Source organism: Populus euphratica, unplaced genomic scaffold (genome assembly GCF_000495115.2).
Source record: "Populus euphratica unplaced genomic scaffold, PopEup_1.0 scaffold75.1, whole genome shotgun sequence".
NCBI classification, from domain to species: domain Eukaryota; kingdom Viridiplantae; phylum Streptophyta; class Magnoliopsida; order Malpighiales; family Salicaceae; genus Populus; species Populus euphratica.
The window spans coordinates 469,175-469,618 of NW_011499866.1; the positions used below are offsets into that span (position 1 = coordinate 469,175).

Consider the following 444-nt stretch of genomic DNA (forward strand, 5'->3'; position numbering starts at 1 on the left):
TTTTTTTCTTACTTTTGTCCAACCGAAGAAACATTAATATTGAAATATCTTTTTCAAGAAACATGTTGTGCATTCAAATCCTTGTTCTTGAACTCTTTTTTCCAGGTTGAAATTTCTTCATCTGATGGCACTGAAACCCAGGTTGTGTATGAAGAGTTGAGTGTTCTTGTAACAGCAGACACATTTGACAAAGTTGATGCAGCTGTTGTCCTGATTGAATTGCTACTCGCCTCAGTATCAGTGAGTTCCACTAAACTAAACAGAAAACTTCCTGTTTGTTCATTTATTATTGTCCACTTGCATCTTAGGTCTGAATCAGGGTGTCGGTGTTTTTTTTTAATAAAAAATTTCTACATGCTGGGAGAACACGTCGCTGATTTTTCCAAGCTCTACACCTGAGCATTATGATTTGGTCTTGGACTAACTATCATTTCCTTTGTAGGG

The 444-nt window shown here is 36.5% G+C and overlaps 1 protein-coding gene across 2 annotated transcripts in view; it reads left to right on the forward strand.

The window, feature by feature from the left end:
- The window catches only part of LOC105126123 (putative uncharacterized protein FLJ22184), a 5,635-nt gene that overhangs the window by 3,350 nt on the left and 1,841 nt on the right, over window positions 1-444 (forward strand). For both annotated transcript variants that reach the window (XM_011026877.1, XM_011026878.1), the window contains exon 8: window positions 106-240. In XM_011026877.1, coding sequence (XP_011025179.1) covers window positions 106-240 — 135 coding nt within the window. The remainder of the gene's footprint in view (window positions 1-105; window positions 241-444) is intronic.